The sequence below is a fragment of the Staurois parvus genome, unplaced genomic scaffold (genome assembly GCF_062004578.1).
Source record: "Staurois parvus isolate SC_StPar_1 unplaced genomic scaffold, SC_StPar_1.0 ptg000415l, whole genome shotgun sequence".
Lineage (NCBI taxonomy): Eukaryota > Metazoa > Chordata > Amphibia > Anura > Ranidae > Staurois > Staurois parvus.
In genome coordinates this window covers 3,145,863-3,173,841 of record NW_028318211.1, presented here as the reverse complement: position 1 = coordinate 3,173,841, position 27,979 = coordinate 3,145,863, and the positions used below count along the sequence as shown (strand labels likewise).

At 41.4% G+C, this 27,979-nt stretch overlaps 1 protein-coding gene across 4 annotated transcripts in view; it reads right to left on the bottom strand.

The window, feature by feature from the left end:
- Positions 1–27,979, bottom strand: part of CHD8 (chromodomain helicase DNA binding protein 8) — a 133,984-nt gene that overhangs the window by 40,301 nt on the left and 65,704 nt on the right. For all 4 annotated transcript variants that reach the window (XM_089687042.1, XM_089687046.1, XM_089687044.1 and 1 more), the window contains exons 8-24: positions 21,972–22,040; positions 21,820–21,875; positions 21,545–21,746; positions 20,828–20,965; positions 20,623–20,744; positions 11,743–11,986; positions 11,396–11,572; positions 11,158–11,301; positions 10,570–10,825; positions 9,952–10,162; positions 9,370–9,565; positions 8,249–8,416; positions 7,944–8,126; positions 7,542–7,652; positions 1,512–1,705; positions 1,182–1,381; positions 907–1,063 (exon numbers count right to left, since the gene is read on the bottom strand). In XM_089687042.1, the coding sequence (XP_089543168.1) occupies positions 907–1,063; positions 1,182–1,381; positions 1,512–1,705; positions 7,542–7,652; positions 7,944–8,126; positions 8,249–8,416; positions 9,370–9,565; positions 9,952–10,162; positions 10,570–10,825; positions 11,158–11,301; positions 11,396–11,572; positions 11,743–11,986; positions 20,623–20,744; positions 20,828–20,965; positions 21,545–21,746; positions 21,820–21,875; positions 21,972–22,040 (2,828 nt within the window). The remainder of the gene's footprint in view (positions 1–906; positions 1,064–1,181; positions 1,382–1,511; positions 1,706–7,541; positions 7,653–7,943; positions 8,127–8,248; positions 8,417–9,369; positions 9,566–9,951; positions 10,163–10,569; positions 10,826–11,157; positions 11,302–11,395; positions 11,573–11,742; positions 11,987–20,622; positions 20,745–20,827; positions 20,966–21,544; positions 21,747–21,819; positions 21,876–21,971; positions 22,041–27,979) is intronic.

The window sequence follows — 27,979 nt, the reverse complement described above, 5'->3', positions numbered from 1 at the left end:
TGCTATAAGCAAATTTTGTAAAAAAATAAAAAATAAAAAATACTGATCACTTCCCCAAAGTAGTACAATGTTACTATAGTAACATTGTACTACTTTGGTCATAGTGAAATATGAAAAAAAATCTTAAGAAAAAGTAATAAAAAATTCAAAAAAAAAATGGTGACAGTATGCAAAAAAAAAAAAAACAAAAAAAAAAAAAAAAAAAAAAAAAAAGGAAAATAATTTTAATTTTCCGAAAAATGACAAAAAAAATACAACTTCAAAAAACCCGCCATGCCTCTTATGAAATACGCCGGACTGTCAACTCTGCAAAAAGGGGTCATTTGGGGATATCTGTACTGTTCTGACATTCTTGGACCTCCAGAAATTAGATTGGCTGTCAGTACTTCAGGATTGATCAATTTTCAGATCTATCCCATAGTTTGTGAGCGCTATAACTTTCCTACAAACTAAATAATACATCCTAATTTGGGTTATTTTCACCAAAGACATGTAGTAGAATACATCTCAGCCTAAATTTATGAAGAACAATTATTTATTTGCAAACTTTTATAACAGAAACAAAAAACGTGTTTTTCGGTCTTTTTTTTGTTAATTTAGCAAAAAATAAAAATCCCAGTAGTGATTAAATGCCACCAAAAGAAATCTCTAGTTGTGTGAAGAAAATGATAAAATTTTAGTTTGGGTAGTGTTGTATGACCGTGCAATTGTCATTCAAATTGTGAGAGCGCTGAAACCTGAAAAATGGCCTGGGCAGAAAGGGGGTAAAAGTGCCCAGTATTGAAAAGGTTAAACACTAAATGTTCAGATTAGATAAATGGATCATAGGACCTGATTGTTTGGAATGCTAAGATATCTGTGTAACGACAATTATCAATGTTTTAGCTGCTAAAAACATCTCCTTACTTGTTGCACTGGTGCTTTAAATGCTTCTTGTAACCCTCATCTTGAAACAGTGTGTCAGGGTTGTATTTGCGAATCCATTCTGCTTTGTGAATATCAAAGCTGCTCTGAGACTTTACTTTTTTTCCCTTGCGCCCGCGAGGTACAGGAATCGAAAGACCTATGCGTGTAAAACACAGAAAATCAACATAACGACCATGTACATTAACTAGTCTATTTATAGTTTTGGAACAAGCAGTAAAATCGTGAGATGACTGGACAGCCAGAATCAGAATTACCTGAGTGGTTCTGCAGCTGCTTGGTTTTGCCATTCTCTGCAGGACTGATCAGATCCCAAATAAAGCTTTTAATGTTCTCATCTCCACGATAGTGCAATAGACAGTAAACTAAAATGGCTCGGCAGATTTTCTCCACATCTCGTTCTGTCATACCTCGTTTGAAGCGACCATGGTTTAATATGTCACGCCACCGACCCCATCTAATAAAGATTGGACAATGCAAATTATTATTCAACAGCATTGTACAAAAAAACTCCAAACACTTCTCCAGAAATCCTACACAACCCTTCTAAGATGTACATAAGATGAGGGACAAGAGTAGTTTCTCACCCATAGACAAGAAGGTGCTTCTCTACTCTAAAGCAGTCTGTACGACCATAACCATTTTTGCGGTCTTGCCGTCGAGCTCGTGGGCGGTCATCGTCATCGCTTTCTAGATCTGAAAACTCTACCATATCATCATCCTTATTACTGAAGTGCCGAGTCTGTTTCCTGATACGGGGTGTGTCTATCACCAGTGTGTTCTGTAAGAAAGAACAGCTGAATTACTCAAGGTTTTCACAAGTTTCTAATTTCTTCAGTTCAAAACAATATGAGAAAACCCATTTATGCCTTTTTAAAGTAAGTAAACCCCAAAAGTGAACTTTTCCTTTTTGTTCCCTCTTAGTCTGCTAAAAATACTAATTAAAGGGTTTTATTTGTCCTATAAGTGTAAATAATACCGGTTTATTCTGCCAGAAATATTGTGAGCTGATAACTTCCTGTACTCTGCCTGTGCACAGTGATTTATGAAGATCATGACATTTTTGGTTTACGTGTAAAATCCTTTTCTTGCAGTATATCACAGAACACAGGGTTATATTCAATTCTATAACCTTCAGGTGAATGGACACAGACAAAGACACACGGAAACACACATATACACACACACGGAAATCCCCCTCCCAGGCAAAGCAAGGTTTCAGTTTTTGTAGCAAACCATAAACTTCCAAGAAAAGAATTTAACAGGTAACCCAAAAATCCCATTGTTTGTCGCACATCCCAGGACAAAGGGTATCTTCACCTCCATTATGGTGGGGATGTCCCAAAGCACAGAATAGGAGGGAAAGCAAATACGGTAACAAGCTAACAGGTCTAAAAAAAAAAAACTAAGCAAGGATAGGTTAGAACCTCATGCAGCAGCCTAGAAAACTTGGCAACCAAAGGTAGCATCTTCAGTAGCTTTAATACGCATGTTGTAAAACTTTGCAAAAGTATGAACCGAAGCCTAGGTAGCAGCTTTACAAATTTGCAAAAGCTACCAAAGCCCAATGACAAAACAGCCCAGGAGGCACTGCCACTCCTGGCAGAATGAACGGTTACCAAAAAATTGCAGCAGTCGACTTCAGTTAATACCAGATACCATGAGACACATTGAAGGTGTGATGACAGCACCAGCAAAAGCTCCTGACAGTAAAGAGCGGACATTTCTGAAACTGTTCAAACCAAAGTAATGGCAAGCAGAAAAAGTGACCTTATGAGAAATGTTAATGGAATATGTCTGATGGGTTCAATATGTGATTGCTGCATTACAGCAAATGGAGGTCCTACAGAGTCAACGGAGGCTTAAAGTATTACTAAACCCAGGACCCTGCATTCACTATATCTAGTCTCCCACACAACTTGGAAATGCAATTATTTTAGTAAATATAAACTGATAAATACCTTTTCTCATCAGCAGTTTTGTGACATCAGCAGAGCACTGGTTAATGCATGTAGAAGGAATTTTCTTACTGCTCTAGGATGCAAAAGCCTGGGACCTTCTGTCTGGACAGTGCTGATTGGCCCTGTGCTGATCACATGCACTCTCCCCCAAAAAAAAAAAACAACACACACAACTCTCTAGCAATACACACTAAACTGAGCATATGGCTACAGGTTCAGTCTGTTTTATCAGGTGGATGTCTGAATTTAAGGAGGGGCAGAGAACAGGATCTAATGGCCTTTTTACACAATGTAGAGGAATAATCCCTTAGGTTCCACATTGAGTATAACAAGCATGCTTTACTGCATATACAGACTGATTCTACTATTGTGGGTTTAGTAATACTTTAAAAAAACGGAGGAACAATACACACCTTGCACAAAAGCATGCAGCATAAAATGTAAAGCAATCGGTCCCTGAAAAAAAGTCTGCGAAGGTTGAAATTTCACCCTTGTTCGTACTGAAGACTAGTCTCTGATCAAATCTAAACTGGAGAAATACCAGGAATCAGCCCACACCATATACTTACGAGGATGAAATACTCATGCCTCACACCAGCCAAAATAAGACTTCCAAGCCCTGATGTACATCTTCCTAGAAGTTCCCTTCTTAGCTTTTAGCAGTGTAGGAATAACTGAATCACAGTGACTCCCCTGTCCCTTAAAGTATAACTAAAGGCAAAACTTTTCTTTTTAGTTTTGGACAGAGTAGAGATGGATTACAACACCTGTCAGAGAGGGTGAATCTCCTTAATAGGGGCACAGACAGCAATAAAAAGCAATAAAAAGCAATTTGTCCTGTTTACCATTGTCACTGAAAGTAAAAGAAATTCCCACATTTTGGATTGTCCCCAGAAAAGTAATAGAGGGGAAATCTTCCATTAGAGACACTAGTTCTGGTGACCAGGGGGTCCCCAAGGAATACCCTTAATTTGCAGGGATTTCCTCTCACTTCCTGTTTAGCTATGTGACAGGAAGTGACAGTAAATCTCTGCAATGGGACGCAGAAGGCGAAAAAAAAAAATCTGACAGGGGTTATAACCCTCCTCTACGCTGTCCAAAATGGAAAACAAAAAATTGCCTATAATTATATTTTAAGACCCTGGCTTCTACAACCAATGCTGTTAAAGTCAGTGACCGTAAAAAAAAAGGTGGATAAAATATCAGACCTCCAGACAATCGATCGGGTCAATCCGGACGAGTCCAAGGGTCATCCAACAAAATGTTTAAAATGTGGGAATCCTCCCGCTGTGCGAATATATTCTGACAGCGGGGAAACTTCCCCGCTGTGTCTTTGTATTCTGACAGCAGGTAGACTTCCCTGCCGTCAGAATCCACTGATCAGTGCTGCAGAGTGGTTAAAGAGAAGTCAATCAGTGCACTGAAATCTGTTCAACCACAGTGGCCATATATGGATCGAAATTTGGCTGGTCCCGGCTGAAACTGCAGAATTTTGATCCATGTATGGCCAGCTTTAGTGAACTCACTCTCCATGGGGTATACTGAGCAAACTTTTGTTGGAAAGAAACACCTTGCCAGGCTAAGTTCACGCTAGCTTTGTTAGCAGGCGTTTGGGAAGCGCTTTTAAAGGCAACTCTGTCTTTATTAGATTTTGTATCAAATTAAACAGTACATAGCAAGAAAATAATAAGGATAATCGACAATGGAATGGGCAAAAGAACAACAACATAGATAACAGTATGATCCATGGGTGGAAAGCGCTTTTAACGCTCCTCCAGCGCCTATGAAAATTCTACAGATGGCAGCACAAAGTGTTGTTGACACTGAAGCGTTACGGCAAAATTGACACCTCATGTTGAGTCAGGAGTTGAAGCCTCCCATTCAAGTCTATGGTGAAGCTCCTCAAACGCCTGGCAGGCGTTTGCGGGGCGTTAATACCATTAAGCGTCATTATAGGCGTTTGTGGTGCCTCAAAAACGCGCATAGGGCATTAAAAACCCTTCCCAAGCACCTGTCGAATGCCTGTGAAATGCTATAGAGGCATTTGGCAAGAGTTAGAAAGTGTGAACGAGCCCTCAGGGTGAATCCAGGCCACATACCATATCCTTTAAATGAGGATCTACAGAGAAAGACTGAGAATATTGTGGAGGATGCCATGATCCAAATCCTGTAACCTTTTAGTAAAGGATTCAGTAAAGCGGTAAATTTAAATTAATCTGGACAACTTCTGCAAGAAAACACACAAACACCTTTTAGGTCGGAGATGAACTTTTGCCCTAGGGCTCTTCAGGAGTACAACCTGCAGAGGAGTCTTCTTCTGCATCCCCTTCTACTGGACTAGCCAAGTCTTGTCTCGTGCAACCTGCCGTCCCATGGACAATGAACTGCTGCAACCTGTAGTCCTACCAGGAATGCTCTGCTGATCTCACGTGGGGATCCAAGGTGGCCACAGCCCTAGAGATCTGTCCCATCCATGACATCCCCGTTCGAACTGTGCATGTACTGTTCTCAGGGAGCCCTTGAAGGCTATACAGTTATGCACCAAGCACTGTACACAGTAAATAAAACCATACAGAGAACAACGCTTCCTGTCCTGCCTGGGGAAGATGGGGTCAACCTTTCAGGTCCATCCTTGCATGTCCAGAGTGGGATCCAGGTACCATTCCTCTGACCATAGAAAAATGGATGAAAAAAAAGAGCTAGTCTGCTAAGACCAGATGGAACCTTTGAGAAACTGTTTTTGTGCATCGACTGCACAGGCATTACCATCACCTAATAGTAAAAATACTAACGCCTTGCCTAAAGAGGAGGGGTTATGCCTAATAAGTGATTTCATGTCTTTTTACCAGTGTCCAATCAAGTGAAGGAAGCAGCATAAGCCTAACATAAATGGAGATGAAGATACCCTGTGTCCTAGTAATCAAGAAAAGGAGGGGGAAGAGGGGAGATGAGAGGTCTGTGTTCTTTGCAAGTCATCATAAATGAAGAAAGTAGGAGTAACACACATCCTTAAAAATTCAGCCATGTTGTCATGTCAAAAAAGAAGGTAGGGGCATACAATATTTCTGGTACACAAACAGTTTTTGTCCTGTGCATACAGCATTTTTAAAGCGATAAAATGTAGAAAAATGTGCATGTATTCCAGAGATGTACTAAAGTGTGTATGGCAATCGCCGAGTAACACTGACAGGGGAGCAGAAAAATACACAGCAGCATGTTTCCCAAGTAAAACACAGCACATTATGTAAAACAGCACACAGCTAAACCTTTAATGTTAACCCCTTCCTGCCCAGTGCCATTAGTACAGTGTCAGTGCTTTTTATTAGTACTGATCACTATATTAGTGTCATTGGCAGTTAGTCAGTTCCCACCCAGTGTCAGAATGCCCGCCACAGTTCCGCAATCCCGCTATAAGTTGCTGATCACCACACACATATACACCAATTAATTTACATGTATTGGGATTTTTGTTTAGCAAAGACATGTAGCAGAATACCTTTTGGCTTAAATTTATGATGAAATTTGATTTTTAAAATTTTTTTTTGTACTGGATATGTTTTATAGCAAAAAGTCAAAACTAGAGAATTTACCCCCCTTCCTGATTAGACCATTTTTGGCGATACAGCAATTGCACGGTCATGCAACATTGTACGTAAATTAAATGTATGTCCTTTTTTTCCCCCCATGAATAGAGCTTTCTTTCGGTGGTTTTTGGTATTTGAAAAGGAGGAGGACTGACAATTTTTAAAAGAAAAAAAAAACAAAATATTTTTTTTTTACTTTTTGCTATAAAACTTTTTAAAAAATAAAAATTTCTTCATAAAAATTTAGGCCAAAATGTATTCTGCTACATGTCTTTGCTAAAAAAAAAATCCCAATACGTGTAAATTAATTGGTTTCCGTGAAAGTTTTTATTTTTACTAATAATGGCAGCGATCACTGACTTATTGCGGGACTGCGGCAGGCATTCTGACACTGGGTGGGAACTGACGGTCACTGACATCCCCAGTGACACTAATACAGTGATCAGTGCTAATAAAAAGCAGTCACTGTACTAATGACACTGGCCAGGAAGGGGTAAACACCTGGGGTGATCAAAGGGTTAACTGTGTGCGGTGTTGTGTTTTACTGTGTAGACAAGCTGCTTTCTATTGCTCTGCTGTGCAGAGCAATAGAAAGCAGCCTGTTCCTGTGGACAGGGGAGAGATTTGTATTGTTTACATACAAACCTCTCCTGTTAGCTGCACCGACTATCACCAAGTCCCGGCCAAGAATTGGCGGCCAGGACCAGGTGATTGACATGCTGAGGAGCCAATAGCGGCGTGGATAGGGAGTGCCTGCCCCCTACCTGGAAATGCAAAATCATGTATACACGTGATTTTGCACACCCCTGCTGCCCTGTAGCAGTACATCCTCACATAAAGGAACAACTTTCTAATTAATGACAGCCATTTGCACCTGTGTTATGGCTAGTGGCTTTCAAAACTAAAGAGCAATACCTACTATTCCTATTCTAACCTTATCTGTTCTTGGACCTCTATGTCTGCACATTCATATTATTAATAGGAATATTTCTGCACTCAGTGACCCCTTCGTAAGTATAACAGTTAATGTCACTTAATTATTTTCTTAATTTCAAATCATATTTAAACTCACCTTACTGTTAAGCAGATCTAGATCTAAATCTGCTTTTTTAGCCCACTTTTGCCAAAAGTTAGGATCATCCAACGAAATATCTGTCCTGTTTTCAGATGCTACAAAACTTGCCTGATACAGAGAGAAAAAATGTTACCAAAAAACACATGAAATTTCTCAATATTCACTATAAGGAAAATTCCTCTAGTTCGCCTCTAAGCATAGGCTCTATATGAGCATGTGAGTAAAACGTACCTGAGGAAACCACCCAAGTACTTTGAAATCAATTGTGTAATAGCATCCACAAAATTTTTTATGTATTTTCTATTTTTTTATATTAGAAAAAAAGAAACAAAACAAAAAAACACAACTGATGAAACATATACTATATACAGTTATTCTATAGCTATAACAGATACCAACCTTAGAGAAGGTGGAACCTTTGCCTTCAGACTCTATTGTTATGGTGGTAGTTCTTCTCAACAGAATTTGATCAATATCTTCCTCGCAAAACTTAGAGCCTTCATCATCTTCATCCATGATGGCTGCATAAGCACCTTTCCGAAGTAAGTCTTCAATCTCCTTCTTTGTAAACTGCTGGATGGGCTGTAAATGAACATAAATAGCCATTTATTCATTTAGTATATTTATCTAGTTTCTAGCATTTCAAATAAATAAACAATCTATAGTTTTTGTTTCTGCTGATCTCTATCAAATATCATACACACCCCGCTAAGGTGGTTGTCCCGTCCACTCATAGACTGGAGTACAGCTTTGTCAAGTCCTAACTTCAAGCTAGCCTTGTCAAACATCTCTCTTTCATAGGAGTTTCTGGTGATCAGCCGGTAAATCTTAACAGCCTTGCTCTGACCAATCCGGTGACAACGTGCTTGTGCCTTAATACAAGAAAAGTCTTATTAGCTTACAAATATTATTATTATAATACAGTATTTATAGAGCGCCAATAGTTCACTCAGTGCTGTACAATTCAAAGGGGGACAGAACATGTGACAGAACAATACCAATACAATACATGAGGGGATTGAGGGCCCTGCTCTTTCGAGCTTACAATCTAGGAGGGAGGGGATGGTGGCACAGGAAGAGATAGCTGTGGAGGATGGAGTGGTAGGAAGAGTGGAGGAGGTCGGCAAGTTAGCAGGGGGTGGAGTAGGCTTCCCTGAAGAGATGGGTTTTCAGGGTGCACCTAAAGGAGAGGAGAGTAGGTGATAATCTGATGGGTTGGGGCAGGGAGTTCCAGAGGATGGGTGACACCCTGGAGAAATCCTGGAGACAAATATGACTAAATACAATCAGAGAAACTTGGAAAGTGCACTAGATTTTAAAGCTGCAAGTTACTAACATCATGCAGACAGACCGCAACAAATCTGGTTTTATCTGGACTTGCCGAAATCAAGAAACATAGCATTTATTACCTCAAGTTACTACAAGCAGATAAAATTCAGTACAGCATCTCACACCCAGAAAAAAGGGTTATGTCCAACTCGCTTTTTCATGCTGACAGTGCAGGTCACAAAGAATAGAGGTAATTCTTCAGCAGAGAAAGAGCGGAGTTTTTTTTCTGGGTCTATGTATAACCTTCAGTGGAGGGTCCACACAGTTTACATCCCCATCCCAAAAATTCCTAAAATGAGAATGAGGAGCCTCTAAACAAAAACAGGGATTGTTTTAGGATTACATTACATGGCCAGTCTGGATGCAGTGATTGCTGGTTGTCTTATATAAGCTAGTTACTGTTTTCATTGTCATTTCAAGTACTTAACTGCAGTTCTATATAAGAAAGAGAAAAAGGAGTGTAACAAAGATAAATGACAGGGATATCTGCGTATACCTGAAGGTCATTTTGCGGGTTCCAGTCAGAGTCGAAGATGATACAAGTGTCTGCAGCGGTGAGGTTGATCCCCAGCCCACCAGCCCGAGTACATAGCAAGAATACAAATCGATCAGAGTCTGGGCGGCTGAATCGATCAATTGCTGCTTGGCGCATATTACCACGGACTCTACCGTCAATTCGTTCATAAAGATATCTAGGTTTTAAAACACAAATTGAAATTTAAGTCTTATGAATTAAATTTCAAAGCCAAACCTTTAAAATATTATGCGCTACTTAAAGTGCAAAATATATACTGCATATTCAGAAAAGTTATTTTAAGGCTTTACCAACTGAAAACTCACTTAAAACCCATAACATGTATGCAGGCATGTATATATGCAAAACAAGAACAACTCTTGGCTTGGGTTTTTAAGGTGAAAGGAGCATTGTAAAAGGTTAATAGAAATGGGTGAAAAACATCCCACATACAACTTCAGAAATATTTTGACAATTTTCCAAAGCAGAGAGAGTGAGAACCAGATAAAGCCTGTGTTTGTTGTAAATTTACATGTATAGGTTGTAGAGTATTGAATTCTTTACCTTCTCTGAATGAGATAATCCTCTAAAATATCCAGGCACCGCACCATTTGGGAAAAGATAAGAACCTTATGCCCTCCAGCTTTAAGCTTGGGTAGAAGTTTGTCTATTAGAACTAATTTGCCAGAGGAGCGCACCATTGCTTGTAAGTGGAAGTCAAGAGGAATCACTGGTGTCGCTTCTCGGAAGTCAGACATTATCTTTTCTTCCGCTCCTAGTTATTTAAGAAAAAAAAAAAACAAAAACAAAAACAACAGGATTAACATGAAGTAGAACTTCAGGCCAAAAAAATGCAAAAATATTTAATACCTTTTAAAAAAGTTATACATGCATGTACATATAAACTAGGCAAGCATTAGCGAGTATGTGAAACCGAGGAAAAGAAAAGAATTTTAATATAAATGAAAAAAAAGTTGCAAAACAAGAATGTTCAAAAAGAAGAAGAAGAAGAAAAAGAAGAAGAAAAAGAAGAAGAAAAAGAAGAAGAAAAAGAAGAAGAAAAAGAAGAAGAAAAAGAAGAAGAAAAAGAAAAAGAAAAAGAAGAAGAAAAAGAAGAAGAAGAAGAAGAAGAAGAAAGAACGGAATGAGGGAACTAGGGTCATGTATATAGTTTTATCATACCAGTGATAAGATAGGGATGGTTGCAGCACTTGCGAAGCTCCATCATGGTGTTAAGTAAGTTGGGAGTATTAGACTGACTAGCTCCTTTGGTAAGAAAGGAAAAGTTCTTTTCCAGGATGGCCCTATAGTATTTCTTCTGAATGTTCGTTAACTCCACTTCAATGATAGTCTCTTGTTTGGGTGCAAGATTCTTCTCCACATCTTCCTTTAGCCTTCTTAGCATCATTGGCTTTAAGATGGCTTGCAGCTTTTGCACCTGAGAAAGACAGGGAAAATGTCTAATACAGACATGCAACAGAACATTATTATTTTCTGCATACTTCCAAAATGTGGTTTAACAAAAAACCAGAGCCAAGAGTTCTCTGGTTTGTTTTGGATCAAAAATCACCAACCACAAAAAAAGATTAACTTTTTGATAATACAGTCTGAGCACTGCAAAGCTTGGGCGTGTCCAATAACAGATGTCAATATCATGCAGCAAAGTGAAGGAAAGAGTAACAGTCCATCACATAGGTAGACGGGAATAGGAAAATCTACTGTACATACTGTATCTCAGTTTCAGTGGATGGCTATGTTAATGCCATGTACCTGCTCCTCAGTTTTAAGGTCTCCAAAATCCTTCAGAAATTCTGCTTCAGAGGCAAACTGACTAGGCTCTAGGAAATGTAATAGACTAAACAGCTCCTCCACAGTGTTCTGTAATGGTGTCCCAGTCAAGAGGACCTTGTGCTCCTAGAAAATTCCAAGTGATTTGACAGTTTGTATTCACAATTTTAGAAAAATGGGGAAAAAAAACTCAAAATTTACTATAAAATTATAAACTCACTAGATCCATGTGCTTCAAGCTGTCCAAAAGCTTACAGTTTCTGTTTTTCAAACGATGAGCTTCATCAATAATGACGCAACGCCATTCAATTTCACGTAGCTCAGGGCAATCAGAAAGCACCATCTCAAAAGTTGTGATTAAAGCATCAAACTTGTAAGCTCCAGGAATGAGACGACCCTAAAAAGTAAGAGAGGTTAGTGCTATCAAAGAAAATGATAGTGACACTTGACACAAGGTACTACAGATTATAGCTGGAAACAAGGCAACTCCTAAAGAAATGAAAATTGAGAATTCCTTCAGTGAATAGACGAGGAAATACTTAAGCTACACAATGCACACAAACTGACCTTTGAATCTTTGCAGTACATCTCATACTGTTGGATCATTTGTCGGCTGGCCAAGCTGCCATGGTAAACAATGGTGTTCATTTGAGTCCAGCTTGCAAACTCCCTTTCCCAGTTGGTAATAGTGGAAAGAGGAGCAATCACTAAGAAAGGGCCTTGCACCCCAACATTATGCACTTCCTGCAGAAATGTGATAGACTGGATTGTCTTGCCTAAACCCATTTCATCAGCCAGAATACAGTTCTGCCTGCAGGAACAAAAATGTATTTTAAAGTCATTAGCCGAATTAGTCACATTTTGAAAGGTCAATTTCAGTATATTTAAATCGTTAAACACCTGATGATCCCACAATGAGGGTCTTTGCTAAAGGCATTTCCTCTTATAGGTGACAATGCTCTGTCCTTGTTGCCTATTTGGGCTCCTGCATTGTCACCCGGTCTCACAGACTTCTGATGGAGACTAAAATACACATCATGGAGGGATGATCCATTGTTGTCACCCTTTAGGAAACCCACTCCAAGAAATACAATGCAGACATTAAGTGTATGCATGTTTACAGGAAGTGGCTACAAAGAGCCTGTAGAAGATCAGTAGCACCAAGCTATACAATGCATGGGAACTGTTAATGATATACAGTGTTGTAAGCAAACTAAATATAATTCTGTTAGTGTTTGTATGTACCTTACATAAATAAGGTATGGCTGAACAGCATAGCAAAATGGATTTCAGAGCCATGCTATCAGATAGACAATGATTTATTTCATTGAACAAAGTCTCTTTTTGGGACAGAAAATGTGGGGAGTCAATTTTAGACCGCGATCAAAAAAAAAAAAAAGGGGAGGAGAAATGTTATTTTTCTACTCCAATTTTTTTTTCATAAAATGAAAAAAAATTGGATGGAGTAGTAAAAAATAAACTTTTTATTTTTTAATAAATACTATCACAAAACAGCAACCCATCAAAAAAATTATTTTTTTTTTTCTCACTGTAAAATCTTTCTTGGAGTGCCATGAGGGACACAAGTCATATATTGACAGATTACATTGCCTCCTATAGTAGGACAGGATGCTCGCAAGAAAAAAAAAAACAAAAAAAAACACACAGGTGGGACCAGTGTTTCTCAAGGATCCCAAGAAAAGGATTTTACAGTGACCCAATTTTCCTTCTTGTCCATTGAGGGACACGGGAAGTCCAAAAGCAGTCTAAGGGTGGGCAACAGCAGACCTTAACAAGTCCACAAAAAAAAAAAAAAAACACAACAAAACTGGGGACTCAAAGAGTTGCCTGAAGGACCTCACATCTGAAATTGGCTTCAGATGAGGCCTGTACATCTATCTGGTAAAACATGGAAAAAGTGGAAACTGAAGAACAGGTGGCAATCTTACATATCAGCAACACAGTAGCCTGATGCCAAAGGACCCAGGAGGCACTATCAAATCTAGTAAAGTGTGCCTTAACCACTTCCCGGAGAGAACACAGCACCGAGTAAAAGCACCACCACATTTTACATGCATGCGTTAGAATAGCACATTTAACCCTTTGATTGCCTCTATTAACCCTTTAATCGCCCCGTCACTCAGCCAGTGCCATTAGTACAGTGTCAGTATATAGAATTTTTCACTGATCATTGTATTCCTGCCACTAGCGACATCAGATAGCATCAGGGTCAGTAAGCGCCTCACCCAGCCAGGGTCAGCTAGCGTTACATTGCCCGCACACTATAGGTCGCTGATCACCACCATTACTACTTTAGTTTTTGTAAGGATCAACATATTGATCATGAACAGAACTATACCAGTGCCTCCTTTGTATAGTGTTCACAAAAATGCAGAGTTAGTAGGATCGGCCCTGTTCGCTACCAGCACTAGCATTTAGCCCCTCTGCTGTTTTTCACTGAAGATTTGTATCAATTGATTGTGGGCCAAGGCAATTTATACGCACAATACATGGCCGCCCACCCAAATTCAGCTCTTGCCAGACAATTTGCATAGAAACCTCTCACCGTTTCTGAATTTAAAACTCTTTTGGGCCTAATCTTCAACATGGGCATTACAAAAAAGAATGAATTGCGGTCATGTTGATCCACAGAGCCAATTCATCATATGCCCGTGTTCTCTGCTGTTACATATATGCCCAACATGGACCAGAAATGTACTGGTATGTCGCTGGGCTTGGAGTGGTTATACTGGGATGATGCCTGCAGCTACAGGCATCATCCTGGTATCGTTTTTTTTCAAATGGTGGTCGGCTTTTATGTAAAAAACAATCCTAGTGGCCCTTTTGACTATGTCCCAAATGAGTGTATATACTTGTATTTTGCACTACCCCTTGGTCCTATTATATACTGTTTTGCTCCTGTGGATTAGCCTGCCTACCCCTTTATCTTTTATAGCGTCATGGCCTTTCTTACGTTCTTGACATGGAACATCCGTGGTATGAGGGCTCGACCTAAGTGCACTGCAATCATGTCCCACCTAGAATCTCTAAAGGCTGATGTGGCGGTTCTTGTGGAAACCCACGTCACTGGTCAGCTTCAGATGGCCCTTAAAAAAAACCTGCTTTTCTTTTTCAGTTAGTTATTGACTTTGCAGGTGGATCCACACGGCAGATTTCTTTTTTTTACATGCTGTTCTCAAGGAATCTTGGCATACTATATCCCTCCCCCCTTCCAGTTTGCGGTATTCACTGAAGGCCTGACGTTCATTGCATGTCATCCTGGTATTCTTGCAGAGTGGTTGGGGGATTTTAATATGATTATAGACCCTAGTTTGGATAAATTGGATTATGACCCCTTTGTCCATCCCATGTAACTCGGTTTGGTAAATTTTGATGGAATTTGCGCTGGTGGACACCTGGAGACACTTGCACCCCATGACCAAAGCTTACTCCTCCTTTTTGGCCTCCTACTCCATGATGTCTCACATAGACTATATATTCATATCCAAATCTCTACTATCCAAGTTGGGTTTTGGCCCCGGGTATTGTCAGACCATGCTCCCTACTGGATGACACTCAGCCAGTCTTCTCCTTCCCCTATCTATATGTGGAGGTTGAATCCCTTCTGGCTGACTGTTCTTCCAAATCCAGAAGATGTACAGACCGACTGGGGCTGTTTCTTTGCAACTAATGAGGGCTCGGCTGATTTTGGTTCCATTTGGGACTCCTTTAAAAATTGCATGCTCGTGGTGTTTTGGCGTGCCGCATCTCCAGATACAAATCTACATCTAGCTTAGCTGTTCGGCGGGCGCAGGAGCGTTTACTTGACCTAGAACATTAGTTTCAAATTAACCCTTCGGGTGAAGTCGCTTCATTGGTCAAATTGCAGGCTCGTCTGGTTAATCATCTCCTCTTTGAGAAGGTTAAGCAACATATTTTTGCCATGCAGGGAATATTTGAGCACAGGGAACATGCTGGTCGTCTTCTAGTGTATTTGGCCCATTTAAACCTTCGGCCCCCCATTGTGATCTCCCTGAGGGGTGCCTCAGGTGTCAGTATCACTGACCCAGACCTGGTGGCGGAGGCGTTTTGTAATTTTTTTCTAGTCTCTATTCCTCCACAGTTCATGACTCTCCAGATGAGCTACCCTCACCCCTTCTCAAGTTGCTCTTCTGGAGGCTCCCACTTCCACGGACGATATTGCTGAGGCTATGTCCCACCTGTCCCCCTCTAAAGCACCAGGCTCGGATGGACTCCCGCTGGAGTTTTACACCTATTTTCAGGAATTGCTAATTCTCAGTTTACATTCCTTATAGCAACATATCTTTGAATCCGCCTCCCTCCCCCAGTCTATGCACGAAGCTTTAATTGTCCTCATCTCTAAACCCGGAAAAGGATCCCTTACTCCCCGAGTCGTATCGCCCCATCTCCCTCCTGCAATTGGATATTAAGATCTTGGCTAAGGCCCTGACCTTGCGCCTAAATAAAGTTATACTAGATTTAATTCATCCAGATTAGGTCGGGTTCATGCCAGCAAAGAATACAGCATTCAATCTTTGGACGCTCTTCATGAATTTGCAAGCTACCCATGATAATATGGGTTCTAGAGTCGTGGTTTCCCTAGATGCAGCTAAGGCTTTTGACTCCGTGGAGTGGGGGTATTTATGGGAATGTTTACGAAACTTCGGTTTCGGGCCCAAGTTCCTTAAATGGCTTAGACCAGGGTTTGAAATTTCCACTCACCTGCTCGCCAATGGCGAGTGGAAATTATGGTGGGGGTGAGTGTGTCCCCCAGGGCTGTCTTGCTGAGCAGGATCGGAGCTCAGGCCGGATCTGTCATTGGCACTGAGAGCCGTCAGACTGCTCAATAGTTCAGTGCAGTGAAAGCAAAGCAAGGAGTGTGTGCTGTGCTCTCTGCCTCCCCCTAGAGTGCAGTACCCGGATCTGTCAGTGAACAACGAAGTACTGCAACTTTTTATGGGGGGGGGTGTACATGTGTGTCTGTGTATGCATGTGCAATTGCACATGTGTCTCTGTGTATGTACATGTGTGTATCTGTACAGGTGTCTGCGTGTATGTACACGCATGTGTGTGTGTGTGTACATGTGTCTGTACGTGTGTGTGTTTGTGTGTATGTACGTACGTGTCTGTATATACATGTGTCTGTGCGCGTGTATTTCTGTGTATGTACATGTATCTGTGTGTCTGTACGTGCCTGTGTGTGTATACATGTGCGTGTGTGTACATCTGTGTGTGTGTACGTGTGTGTACAGGTCAGGGGCGGACTGACCATTTGAAAACTCGGGCACTGCCCAAGGGCCCGGTGTCAGTAGGGGGCCCCATGAGATGCCCCTGGTACCTTTTTCGTAGGCTTTTTTGAGTTTGGCCAAGGACACAGGGGCCCCATGAGTTGTCAGTCCGCCCCTGGTACAGGTGTCTCTGTTGGTGGCGAGTAACTCTAAGGCCTGCCTAGTAGCTCATGACTTGAAATTTTAAGCCCTGGCTTAGACTACTCTATCACGCTCCTATGCCTAGGGTCCTGGTTGGTGGTCGGGTGTCGGATTTCTTCCCACTTTCCAGAGGTACGCCCCTTATCTCCCGTTGTATGCTCTGGCAGTAGAGCCCTTGGACATAGCTATTCAATTACATCCTGATATCCGTGCTTTGCGCTCCGGCCTGTTGACCGAGACGTTGAGTTTATATGCAGATGACATGCTTTTGTATCTGGAGGATACAGACCCCTTCGCTTGGGGCTGCTTTTGCTCTTATAGAGGATTTCAGATGTTTTTCAGGGCTTCGAATAAATTGGGGGAAATCCCAGATTCTTCCTTTTGATGCCTCTACTAAAGAACAGGACAATCTTTCTTTAGTTAGAATCAGCAGAATTACCCATCATGGGATTGTGGTTTCTCGTGATGCTGAGGACTATCTCTGACTTAATTTAGAACCCCTTTATCCTATGCTGAAGTTCAAATTGCAAGCCTGGTCTCGTCTCCCTCTTGGGGTTATGGGACGTGTTAATTTGAGTAAGATGGTGCTCCTTCCTAAACTTCTTTATATTCTTTGGCATGCACCTGTATATTTACCGTTGCGGGTATTTAAATCCCTTGATTATATGCTTAATTCTTTTGTATGGGGCAATACTCAGCATAAATTGTCATGGCGTGCTCTTAAAAATCCCACGCATCTGGGTGGTATTGAGCTCCTGGATATTAATCTTTATTATTTGGCAGCCCAATGGTCTAATTTTTTTCACTTAGATAAGGGGGATAGGAATAGATACCTTGCATTGGTGAGTGCCCAAGTTTTTTCTTGGGTTGTTCATCCATTTCAATTATTATTGCGAGGTGTGCGAGACCTTGTGACTGTGGGGGACCGGAGGGAATTGTTGTGTCACCATTGTAAAATTTGGTCACTGGCCTCTAGTAGGTTACAGCTTCCACACATCCACGCCCATACCCCTTTGTGGGATAACCCGGACCTCCCCGAATTGCGCACACTCCCTGATTTTAGATTCTGGATCAGTAGGGGGATTTTATTTGTCTTCCAGGTGTTCACCAGTGCAGGTGTCAAATCATTTCAAGACCTCAAAAGGGAATATGATCTCTCCAATTTTATGTTTTTGTTGCTATCTCCAGCTCCCGCCATGCTCTGCGTGCCCAGTATGGTGACTCCGTTTTACAATCCAACTCTAATTGTCTTCTGGATGTGATTTTGGGCATGGAATCCAAGAAACTTGCATCCACATTCTATAATGCTCTACTTTCACCTTCTGCATAATATTTGGCATACCGCCTTAAAACCCGCTGGGAGGTGGATGTAGGGGAGTTGGATGGTTAAATGTGGGAGGAGGTGTTCTCCTCGAGTAAGGTGGTTTCCCCGAAGTTGTCGGACCACCTCACTCAGCTATATATTATTACACATAGAACCTATTTAACACCAATTCAATTGTCTAAATACAGGCTACAATATAGCCCACTTTGCCCTAAATTTGGGGACCCCGACAATACTTTCTTTCATTTACTATGGTCCTGTCCCCTCATTCGGGGTTGGTGGTCTCAAGTGATCCAGTTCCTTCATGACAAAATGGGCTCTCCCCTTACCCTTTACCCTAAGCAGTGCCTACTCTGTCTTTTTCCTAGCTCATAAACCGACAAATTTCAGACTCTTTTTCTGCAAGAGATGCTGTTTGTAGCTAGATTATTGCTTGCTCATATGTGGTTGCAGGCACTGTTGCCTACGTTTTCACAGTGGGTAGCTGTGGTAAATAGTACTTTACCATATAAGAAGGTCATTTATATACATAGAGGATGCCATGCTAAATATCAAAGTTTGGGATAAAAGACATGACTCTACGTTTACATGTGGCGAGGAGGAAGAGGAATGATTACTCTCTGTAAAACTATTATGTTGGCGGTTATCATGCTGGTCCTCCTTTCCTTGCCAGCGGCAAAGGCTTTACTATCTGTATACTGTAATATTCGCTTGTCGAACAGACCTGTTTGTTTTCATTGAATTTGTGATGCAACTGCAGATCTGTCCCTCTCAATAAAAAGTTTGATTAAAAATAAAAATATAATAATCCTAGTGGCCAAGGCCAATTAGCTGCTGAATTGTTTTTACGAGCAGCAGGAATGGACCAACCCCCTACTCCCCCTTCCTTTTTCACAGGAAATATGCCCTTTGAAAGCCTGGAGATAGTCATTAGTTTTGGGGGCTTGTATGTAGCTAGGCTGCCAAAACATCTCTCACATGTGGTATCTCCATACTCAGCAGAAGTGGAAGAATGTGATTTGGGGTGTTACTCCACATATACCCATGGCATGCATAAGCAATATATAATTAAAGTTACAACTTTGTGTTAAAGAAAAAAAAAAAGTCTTATTCAAAAAAATTTATGGCAAAAAATAAAATGTTCCATGGACACAACATGCCTCCCTGCAAATCCTTGGGGGTGTCTATTTTCCAAACAGGGGTCATTTGGGGGAGGGGTGGGGTTGTACTGTTCTGGCATTTTATCGCCTCAAGAAATGTGATAGGCAGTCAGAAAGTAAAAGCTACGTACATTTCATTATATATACACTGTAGTTTGTAGATGCTATAACTTTCACACAAACCAATATGCACGTATTGAGATTTTTTTTTTTTTTTACTAAAAATGTAGCAGAATACATTTTTAGCCTAAATTTAAGACTGAGTTTATTGGATATATTTTATAACCATAAAAGGGAAATATACCGGGTTTTGTTTTCAAAATTTTCGGTCTCTTTGTTTATAGTGCAAAAAAAATAAAAACCGCAGAGGTGATCAAATACCACCAAAAGAAAGCTCTATTTGTGTGAAAAAAAGGACAAAAATTTTGTTTGGGTGCAGCATTGCACAATTACCAGTTGAAATAGCACAGTGCCGAACAGCAAAAAATGGCCTGGTCATGAAGAGGGGTAAATCCTCAGGAGGGCAAGTGATTAACAGAAAAGGGTAGCATCCAATGCTTGAGACCATAAGCTTGATGTCCTGCCTCAGCCACTGGGAAATGGTGGACCAGAAAGCTTTTTCATCCTTAAAAGAATCAGGATTGACAAAGAGCTAAAATAGTTTGCTGCTGGCAAATCTAAGCAAAAAAAAAAAAAAAAAAAAAAAAAAAAAGAAGAAGGGGACACACTGACCGGTACAATTTTTATGACAGGAGAGATGCTCTTGGTCTCTTCTGTCATAATCACTTTTCCTTGCCTGTCAAAGTTTATGTACTGAATAACGCATACGCAGCTTAGCACACACATTTAAGAAACTGCTCTGTGCCATAATGATCTGACTCCTATGTGTATGTGTGGAAGTGATGTCGTCACAGACAGACAGACGAGCGACCTAGGAGTCCGAACCCGGAAGGAAGACCAGAACATGAAAGCACTTGTGACAACTAAGAGTACTGACAACACAATACTGGAAAGGACCGCTTGGCAGGTAAATCTGCCATAACGTGGTAATATGCTTTGCATATTACACCTGAAAGCATTAAGCTCCCGCGGGCCATTTTCTATTTTTTTTATGTGGAGGTTTAATTCCGCTTTAAGCTGGAATTGCTACCATTATAGTTTGTCATCAGCTCTGATCATTCTCAGGTTGTTTACTTTAGATTATCACAGGGAAATCTATAATTTTTTTGGTTTGCCAGTGCCCAAATTTCCTGTGGATGACAATATAAACCGACAATATATGACTTCATGCATTCCTCAATTCATGCATATCTGACAACTGTCAATTACACAACCTAAATCTTTCAATGTGAGAGACTAATGCTCTTCATTTGAGCAAACTACTACAATCAATAATGCATGTATTTTTTACACTAAAATTAAACCTCATTTTATACCAAGGTCATTGGATTTTGCATGGTCATCAGTTCACCTATACAACATCATTTCTGGCATAACTGCTACCTCTGCTCACCTGTTGTACCAATTAAACAGCAGCCAATTGACTCCCTCCAACTGGTATTCTCTTAACTGGTTATTGTTTCTGTATTCCCGAGTGAGGTCTAACTTCTTCCAAGATGTAGCTGCAGGCCGTGCCTTGAGAGAAACAGATTCAATAGAATTAGTTACCCATGTTTGTACAACTGAAGATCCAAAATATTTCACAACTTGTCACATACCACACGCTTGAGATTTGGCTGACGAGACTCAGTTCTTTTGAACTCATCAATCTTTCTGTCATCTACATCTTCTTTAAGCTCCCAGGTACTGTCTTCATAGGGTAGTGAGCACCACTTCACAAGATAATAAACCACAGGCTGCAAAAGAGAAGCAGCAGGTTCAGTTCACAACTTCAACTGCTCTGAACACTACCCCCCCCCCTTTTTTTCCCCCTTTTTTTTTTTTCCGATGTGCTGTCCTAATGGAGAGATTTTCTCTCACCTGTTATCCAGGAAACACAATAGCAATTGAAAGCAAGAACAAAAGCAACAACAAATCCCTTCAGTTAGTTGTTACTGGAACAGGTGTCACAACTGGAAGTGTTCCCCATACCTTCTGTTTCAGAGACAGAAACAATTAAAATTTAGATTTCCCCTCCCCTTCTGTCCCGATGATAAAAGGTAACCAGGGCAATTAGAAAATGAATCTCTGTACTGGGGCCAGAGACAGGCAACAAAAAAAAAAAAAAACGCACACCACAAAACTGAACAGCCCCTACTTTTATATCCTTAATATTAAATTGGGTTGCATTGTTATTTATTTGTATTTATGATTAAATTACTTAATAGTATACTAAACACATATAGGTTCTTTACATTGTAAAGAGGTTTACTTTGCACTATATGGACACAAACACACAAAGAAATAAAAGTATTTAAAATAAAGATCAGACTAACTTCCCCATTGTCCTTATCAATGCTATGAGATTCATCCAGGATTCGATCCACTTCAACATAGTCTGGATTAAAGGACTCCTCATCCTCTGGTAGGAAATGACGCATCTGAGCCATCTTCGTCTTAAACCTCTTGAGCTTCTGGTGGATGCGCTTGTCTCTCTCAAGCTGTTGAATGGTGGCCCATTCACAGTGCAGATAGGAGCTGGAACCACAGTATATAGATCAGTAATTGACTCACATGTTTGGAGGCAAACATTTAATGGAAAGATACTTACTAATTCTTATACTTGACAAAATATTCTTCTGCATCAAAATAAGCTCCTGAAGGTAGCTAAAACATGAGTATATCAATGATGAAATGTTAACTCAGTTATAGATCACCAGTAAGAGCATATTGGAGGGTCAGTTAAGTCTAGATTTTCCTCACCTCCTTCTTAAGTGTGCGCATAGAAAGTATTTTATCCACAATTGCAGCATCTTCTTCACTTGGGTTTTCCTTTGGGGGAAGAAGATAAAAAAATCATCCCTTTCCTTTGCCAATGCTTACAGAAATCACTGCCAAATATGAACTTTTATGCTTATTAAAAAAAAATTCACTGGTAAAAAAAAAACAAAAAACACACAAGTAAGCAAATACTCGGGTCTGTCGACGGAGACCCAGTTATTCACCCACTGGATGCTGCCATTTTACTTAGCATACAGAAGGAGAAGCAATATTGTCAGTCGACCTGCAAGTCAAAAAAGTCTCCTTTGATCGTCATGTGACAGCTGCTGGTCACACCAGACTATGAAGCTTTCACTTATACCTGGTGATGCTTATATACATAGGTTCATGTAAAAAAAACACATACTCCAACAAGGCTCACAGAGTAACGAGCAGAGAAAACAAAATTTCTAAAACAAATTAAAATATGTATGCACCAAAATTTGACAAATAAAATTACTCAAATTCTGATCCAATTAGTGGAAAGGAACAAATTGCTGTACATGGACTTTGATGCAATTGGTCTTGAGATAGCAGATGTGGCTTGCTGGGAAAAGGCTAGGAGTCTTTTTTTCTTGCTCACCTAAATCTTTAACCTCATCAAGTGCACTGGGAGACACAGTAAACCCTTGGGGCAAAAATAAATCAAGAAAGAAAGAAAGGAAAAAAAAAAAATTATAAAAAAAAAAAAAAAACACACCAAAAGTATTGGGACACCCCTCCAAATCATTGGATTACAGTGTTCCAATCACCTCCATAGCCACAGGTGTATACAATCAAGCACCTAAGCATGCAGACTGCTTCTACAAAACATTTGTGAAAGAATGGGTTACTCTCAGGAGCTCAGTGAATTCAAGTGTGGTACCGTGATAGGTTGTCACCTGTGCAATAAGTCCATCCGTGAAATTTCCTAGCTACTAAATATTCCACGGTCAACTGTTATAGTGGTATTGTAACAAAATGGAAGCAACCGGGAACAACAGCAACTCAACCATGAAGTGGTAGGCCACGTAAAATGATAGAGCAGGGTCAGGGCATGCACAGTGTGCAGAAGCCGCCAACTGTCTGCAGAGTAAACAGCTAAAGAGCTCCAAACTTTGTGTGGCTTTCAGGATTAGCACAACAGTGCGCAGACAGCTTCAAGAATGTGTTTCCATGGCTGAGCAGCTGCATTCAAGCCTTACTTCACCAAGTGCAATGAAAGGCGTTGGATGCAGTGGTGTAAAGCACGCCGCCACTGGACTCTAGAGCAGTGGATACGTGTTCTCTGGAGTGACGAATCATGCTTCTGTGTCTGACAATCCAAATGGACATGTCTGGGTTTGGCGGTTTCCATGAGAATGGTACTTACCTGACTGCACTGTGCCAAGTGTAAAGTTTGGTGGAGGGGGGGATTACGGTGTGGGGTTGTTTTCCAGGGATTGGGCTTGGCCCCTTAGTTGCAGTGAAGTTAACTCTTAAGGCGTCAGCATACCAAGACATTTTGGACAATTTCATGCTCCCAACTTTGTGGGAACAGTTTGGGGATGGCCCCTTCCTGTTCCAATATGACTCCGCACCACTGTGCAAAGCAAGGTCCATAAAGACATGGATGAGCAAATCTGGGGAGTATGAACTTGACTGGCCTGCACAGAGTTCTTACCTCAAACCGACAGAAAACCTTTGGTATGAATTAGAGCGGAGATTGCGAGCCAGGCCTTCTCATCCGACATCAGTGCCTGACCTCACAAATGCTCTTCAGTCAGAATGGTCCAACATTCCCATGACAACACTCCAAAACCTTGTGGACAGCCTTCCCAGAAGAGTTGAAGCTGTTATGGCTGCAACGGGTGGGCCAACTCAATATTGAACCCTATGGACTAAGACTGTGATGCCATTAAAGTTCATGTGTGTGTAAAGGTAGGCGTCCCAATACTTAAATCTAAATATATATATATATATATATATATATATATATTTAGATTTAAGTATCTCCCCTCGCACATCCGGGTTTTCCAGGCCACTTTAGCAGAGTTGGTTTTGCGGTCCACTAATGACCACCAGCAGGTGGTATAAATAAAGCAGGGCTGGAGCATGAAGTTGCTCTAGACCTAGAACTCAGAGCCATACCTGAGAGAGCTGTGGATGAAAGTCTGCTTTGTACAAGAAAAAGGTTTACACATTGCTCTGTTTTGTTGGTGACAGGGAGAAACCCTTCACCTGTGAAATAGGAATCTCCTCTGTTTAGTTACTGCCTGGATGGCAAGGGTTTATTTTCGGTTTTGTCAATGATGCATGCGACCTTTTAAATAAAACTGGCTACAAGTCAGATTTTTAAGAAAGACCTGCCGTCTGGGCTACCTTTTTCCCAGGGAAGGTGATCCCCCCCCCCCCACCTGAGCTAATCCCCACATATGGTGGAGGATGCGGGCAACTAACTTCCTAAGCAAGTGGGAAGACGGAGTTGATAAGAGCCTTGCTGTAGGCCATGGCAACCCAGCAGGAAACCAATCGCCAGTTGGCAGAAGCCACTGCAGCAGAACAGGAGGAGAATCACCAGTTTGCGGAGGCCCAACAAGCCAACCGAGAGCTCCTTAAGGAGGTGACCCAACACCTGGTGGAATTAAAGAAGGAGTCCACAGGTCTGCTGCCACCTGCAAAAGATGACACCTGCAGATGATATGGAAGCCTACCTCACAACTTTTGAGAGAGTTGCTGTTCAGGAAGGAAGGCCAAAAGAGCAATGGGTGGGACTGCTTGCACCATTTCTGACAGGTGAATCCCAAAAAGGCCTATTATGACCTGGAACCAGATGCTGCCCAGGATTATGAGAAGCTGAAGGTTGAGGTCCTTGCACACCTGGGCGTCACCATTGCAGTTCGGGCTCAACGGATGCATCAGTGGTCGTACAGTACTGACAAGCCACCCTGCTCCCAGATGTTTGACTTAATACATCTCACCAAGAAGTGGCTCCAGCCAGAGACTTTGTCAGGCCCTCAGGTAGTGGAGCGTGTGGTCATAAAACTGGTATCTACGTGCGCTCCCTGCCACTTTGAGGAAGTGGGTTGGCCATGGAGACCCTAAGACTGAAAACCAGCTGGTGGACCTGGTGGAGAGATATATGGCCGCTGAGGACTTGTTGCACTTATCCATGCCCCACCCCAATGTTGCTAGGGATGAAAAACCACCAGGGGGATCCGGTAAGACTGTTCCTGGGTTCGAGGGCTCAGGGAAAAAATTACAGGACCGTTACTTTAGATAATGAGACTGTGGGCTCAGGACCTGGAAACTAGCCAAAGAGGTCAGGAAGGTCCCTGAGGCAGTTTAGAGGTCTGGGTACAGAACCTATAAAAGGTTTAAAAGGTTATCGTTGCCATGCATTTGGTCATATTGCTGCAAACTGTTCGTTCCCTAAATGATGAACCAATGCAATGTGAAAATGTTTATTTAGAAATACGCATGTCTCTTTTTGCACAGGTGGTATGTACAGCAGCATGTCAGGAACGCATGGAAAAGCAAATGTGTGTGATTTCAATTAATGAAAAGCCAGTAACTGCTCTGCTAGACTCTGGTAGTGTTGTGACCTTAGTCAAAGGTGATTTTGTAAACCCTGCAAGGTTACACCCTAGCACTATTGGGGTTATTTGTATACATAGTGATACACGCAACTACCAGACTGCTATGGTTGACATGGATACTCCCTGGAGCCCTGTGACACATTCAGTGGGAGTGGTACCCTCACTACTTCATGAAGCCATAGTGGGGAGAGATTTTCCCGATTTCTGGAGGTTGTGGGAAAAGGAGGAGTCAAGAGGACCGAGCTCCCCCTGCTGGGGAAACACCTGAACTCACTCCTGACTCCTTTGACTGCAAAGTTGAAGCAAAAAAACTGTTGGTGTGTCCAAGGAAGGGGTAGATCCTTTCCCTCTCTCTCTAATGGCTAGGGAGCAGGAGGAGCTGGATTCCAACCCAGAGGTTGCAGATATTGAACAAGAGATTATCTCTAGCTCTAATGAGAGTGGACAGAATGTGGTGCCTGACCTAGAGGTCAGAAAAGAGGATTTTTGTAGGGAACAACTGAAAGACTCAACACTTAATAGAGCCTGAGAAAACATTAAAACGATTGATGGGGAACTGGTTGAAACGGATGTAGGGGGTGTCTTTTCCCTACATGGCTCTTAAAAATAGCTTGCTGTATCAAGTAATAAAAGCAAGGGGAGGAGGTGGTGGAGCAGCTAGTGGTCCCAAAACCCTATCGCCGGATGGTACTAGATTTAGCCCATGGTCATAAAAACGGGTGGACATCTAAGTATAGAGAAAACTAAAGGAGAGAATAACCCAGATTTTCAATTGACCTGGTTTACATGCAGATGTCAAAGAGTATTGTGAGTCATGCCCAGACTGTCAGTAATCTGCACCTTTGCCCCATTTTCGCAGTCCACTGGTACCTTTACCAATAATTGAAGTGCCTTTTGAAAGAGTGGGCATGGATCTAGTGGGACCAGTAGTAAAGTCTGCCCGGGGCCATTAGCACATACTGGTTATACTGGATTATGCCACACGGTATTCTGAAGCAATTCCCTTGTGTAATACCTCTGCTAAGACTATTGCCTGAGAGCTTGTCCGGGTATTTTGTCATGTGGGTATTCTAAAAGAGATATTAATGGATCAGGGCACGCCATTTATGTTCAGTGTCAGGAAAGAATTGTGTAACTTGGTCAAAATCTCCCATCTCCGTACCTCAGTACCACTCCCAAACCGGTGGTCTTGTGGAGAGACTTAAGACGCTCAAGAATATGTTACAAAAGGTAGTGGACAAAATGGGATTTTTTTGTTACCGTACCTCATGTTTGCTGCACGAGAGATACAGTGAAGGAAATAAGTATTTGATCCCCTGCTGATTTTGAATGTTTGCCCACTCACAAAGAAATGATCAGTCTAAAAATCGAATGGTAGGTGTATTGTAACACTGAGAGACAGAATAGCAACAAAAAATTCAAAAGAAACGCATGTCTAACAAATTATGCACTGATTTGCATGTTCATGAGGGAAATAAGTATTTGATCCCCTTGACAAAACATGGCTTAGTACTTGGTGGCAAATCCCTTGTTGGCAATCACAGAAGTCAGACGTTTCTGTAGTTTTTAGACTGATCATTTCTTTGTAAAGTGGGCAAACATTCAAAACCAGCAGGGGATCGAATACTTATTTCCTTCACTGTACCTCAGGCATCTACAGGGTACTCGCCTTTTGAACTACTGTACGGTAAACATTCCAGGGGGTTGCTAGATGTCCCAAAAAAAAAAAAAAAAAAAAAAAAAACCAACACATGGGAGGGAGAGACCACACCCTATAGAAGCGTCAACAAGCATATCTCACAGATGAAGGATAGAATTGCAGCCATCATGCCGCTTGTATGGGAACATATGGAGCAAGCCCAGGAGGCCCAGAGAAGGGTTTATAACCGGGGTGCCAAGATCCGTACCTTCAACCCTGGGGAAGGAGCGCTGGTACTATTGCCCACAGTGGACAGTAAATTCCTAGCAAAGTGGCAAGGTCCCTTTGAAATTATGGAGAAAGTAGGTGAAGTAAACTATAAAGGTTTACCAGCCAGGGAAAAGGAAAAAGGAACAAATCTATCACATTAATCTCTTTAAACCTTGGAAGGACAGAGAGAATTTACTGGCAATACCAACCCCCCAAAAGAACATGTTAAGGAGTTTGTGAGAAAGAATGGAGACTCTCACCTACCCGGACTGACCACAATAATACAGCACGACAGTTTCACAGCCGGGTGTCCGTGTAAATGTAAAGCCCTATAGAATACCCGAGGCCAGGCGGGAAGCAGTGGCAAACGAAATAAAGAACATGTTAGAGGCTATTGGCAGATACCCCTACAGGAATATGCAAAAGAAAAAAGACAGCATTCTCTACCCCCGAGGGGTCCTTCCAATATAAGCGGATGCAGTTTG